The sequence below is a fragment of the Triticum dicoccoides genome, chromosome 2A (assembly GCF_002162155.2).
Source record: "Triticum dicoccoides isolate Atlit2015 ecotype Zavitan chromosome 2A, WEW_v2.0, whole genome shotgun sequence".
Lineage (NCBI taxonomy): Eukaryota > Viridiplantae > Streptophyta > Magnoliopsida > Poales > Poaceae > Triticum > Triticum dicoccoides.
The window spans coordinates 706,472,306-706,474,234 of record NC_041382.1 but is presented as its reverse complement, the minus strand read 5'-3'; the positions used below and the strand labels follow the sequence as shown (position 1 = coordinate 706,474,234).

The 1,929-nt window shown below is 46.4% G+C and overlaps 1 protein-coding gene across 1 annotated transcript; it reads right to left on the bottom strand.

Moving 5' to 3' along the window:
* Positions 1 to 521: 521 nt before the first annotated feature.
* Positions 522 to 1,266, bottom strand: LOC119351978 (FCS-Like Zinc finger 2-like). Its single transcript, XM_037618737.1, has one exon. It carries the CDS (start codon positions 1,180 to 1,182, stop codon positions 892 to 894), a length of 291 nt encoding a protein of 96 aa, XP_037474634.1. The 5' UTR covers positions 1,183 to 1,266; the 3' UTR covers positions 522 to 891.
* Positions 1,267 to 1,929: the final 663 nt, after the last annotated feature.

The window sequence follows — 1,929 nt, the reverse complement described above, 5'->3', positions numbered from 1 at the left end:
TCTTTTAACGGTGTAGCTTAGGCATGACAATATCGTTCTCATCCTTAAATATTTTATGATGAATTATTGCACCGAAATTAGGTAAGTTTGACATATATTTTCAAAAGAAAAAAAATATCACAATGGTATAAATTTTGCGGAAATTTTCTTGAGATATAGTAATATTGTAAGGTTCACCCATATGTGGGAAGCTCAAGGCAGAGGCACCAAACAGGCCAATTTATTCACACATAATCACAAAATCTCAAAAGATTCAGATTTAGCAAAAAAAAAATCATATGGATAAAATCCCAGGTAAAATCATATTGGCATGTCACTAGAAACAATAGAGACGCTATAAATCCGAAAAGCATAACAAAATTTAGGAGCACAATAATGTGTAGGTCGATTGCCATGATGTTTTTACAGTGACAGTGCTTTGAACAGTGTCCCTAGCATTACCAAAACCAAACAGGATCCAATCATTAAGGGAAACAAAACAAGAGAGGAGGCGCAGAAGAGCGACCCAAATACAGTAGAAGTTAAAACAAAATCTGCATCATGTTTGATTGCTTTCTTCAGATCCTTGGCCATTTCGTTTCGAATCAAATCAAATTCATCGGCACAGCATAGACAGACCGAGAACAAGTACAGATTTCCTCCCATCCGGGTAGCTTAATTAGCATGCCATGGACACATATGGGAAGCTACGGTCACCTACGACCTGATGCGGCGCCAGAGGTGCATCTGCTACCTCGACCGGTCCATGCTAGAGCACCGGCCGGAGAGGCGGAGACATCAGACGCCTCCCAAGAGAAAGAGATATGGATGGTTCTTCAGAATACTACATATGTTGTATTCTTCAGAATTCAGATCTTCTTGATCCAAACAAAACTTTCAGCGGCCAGCCGGTTAGCTTGCGACCGACACCTTCCTGGACTGCCGCTGCCCACGGTGGGACTCCGTCTCCGCCGAGAACCGCTGCTGCCTCCGCGCGGCCTGCTTGGCGCAGACGGCGTCGAGGTGCATCTGCTCGTGGCGGCACTCCTCGCTGCAGTAGGGCGTGTCCCCTCTGTACATGAAGACGTCGCTGTCGCGCGCCAGCGGCTTGGCGCAGAGCGCGCACGCGTCCATCGCCGGCATGCCGGGCTCGCCGAGCAGCTCGTCGTCGAAGAAGAAGGAGCAGGCCAGTGATGGCGCCATGGTATATTGGTATGTGTGTGTAGGTGGCTTTCGAGCAAAATGCTGAGCAGAGATCTTGGTGGTGAGCTTGGTTGCTGCGAGGAGAGCGAGCGAGTTGTGTGAAGAAAGGAGTGGAGATCTCAGGTATATATGGTGCGCGGTCGGGCTCTACCGAGAGGAAAACGACGGCGATCGTGCTATGTCCGGGCGAGGTCGACCAGGTCCTGAATAATGTAAGTTGTGATATTTTGTGAAGGCCTGAAATGTAGCCGTATTTGAAAACTCTCAAAAATACTTGAAATATATTCCGGCTGTACTCGTGTGAGTATAAGATTAGGCAGCTTTGCTTAAAACAGCGCTAATGCTTAGTGCTGATAATTAGCGTGCCAGGCTTTTTGCCAACATACGAGACAGATGCCCCACATGGTTAGCCCACGCCAATAATAGACACAACTGCCTGATAATTAGTGCTGATATTTTTCTCAGACACCAGAAATTTAAAAATCTTGAGCTGTGGCGCATCCGTGAACCGTGGACTCGCGCGCGCACTTGCAGATCTTGTTTGCGCGTGCAGCCTTTAAAACTTTTTTTTTAAAACAAGGCAAAATGTTTGCCATTTCATTAATTAAGAGAAAGTTGCAACAAGGTCCGAGGACCACAGCCAAACAAAGGCGAAGATAAAGCAGCTACTCGCGATTTAAAATTACACCCAGCCCTTTGGCACCTGCCAGCGTCCACATTGTCGCCTCATTCATGATTTTTTCCACA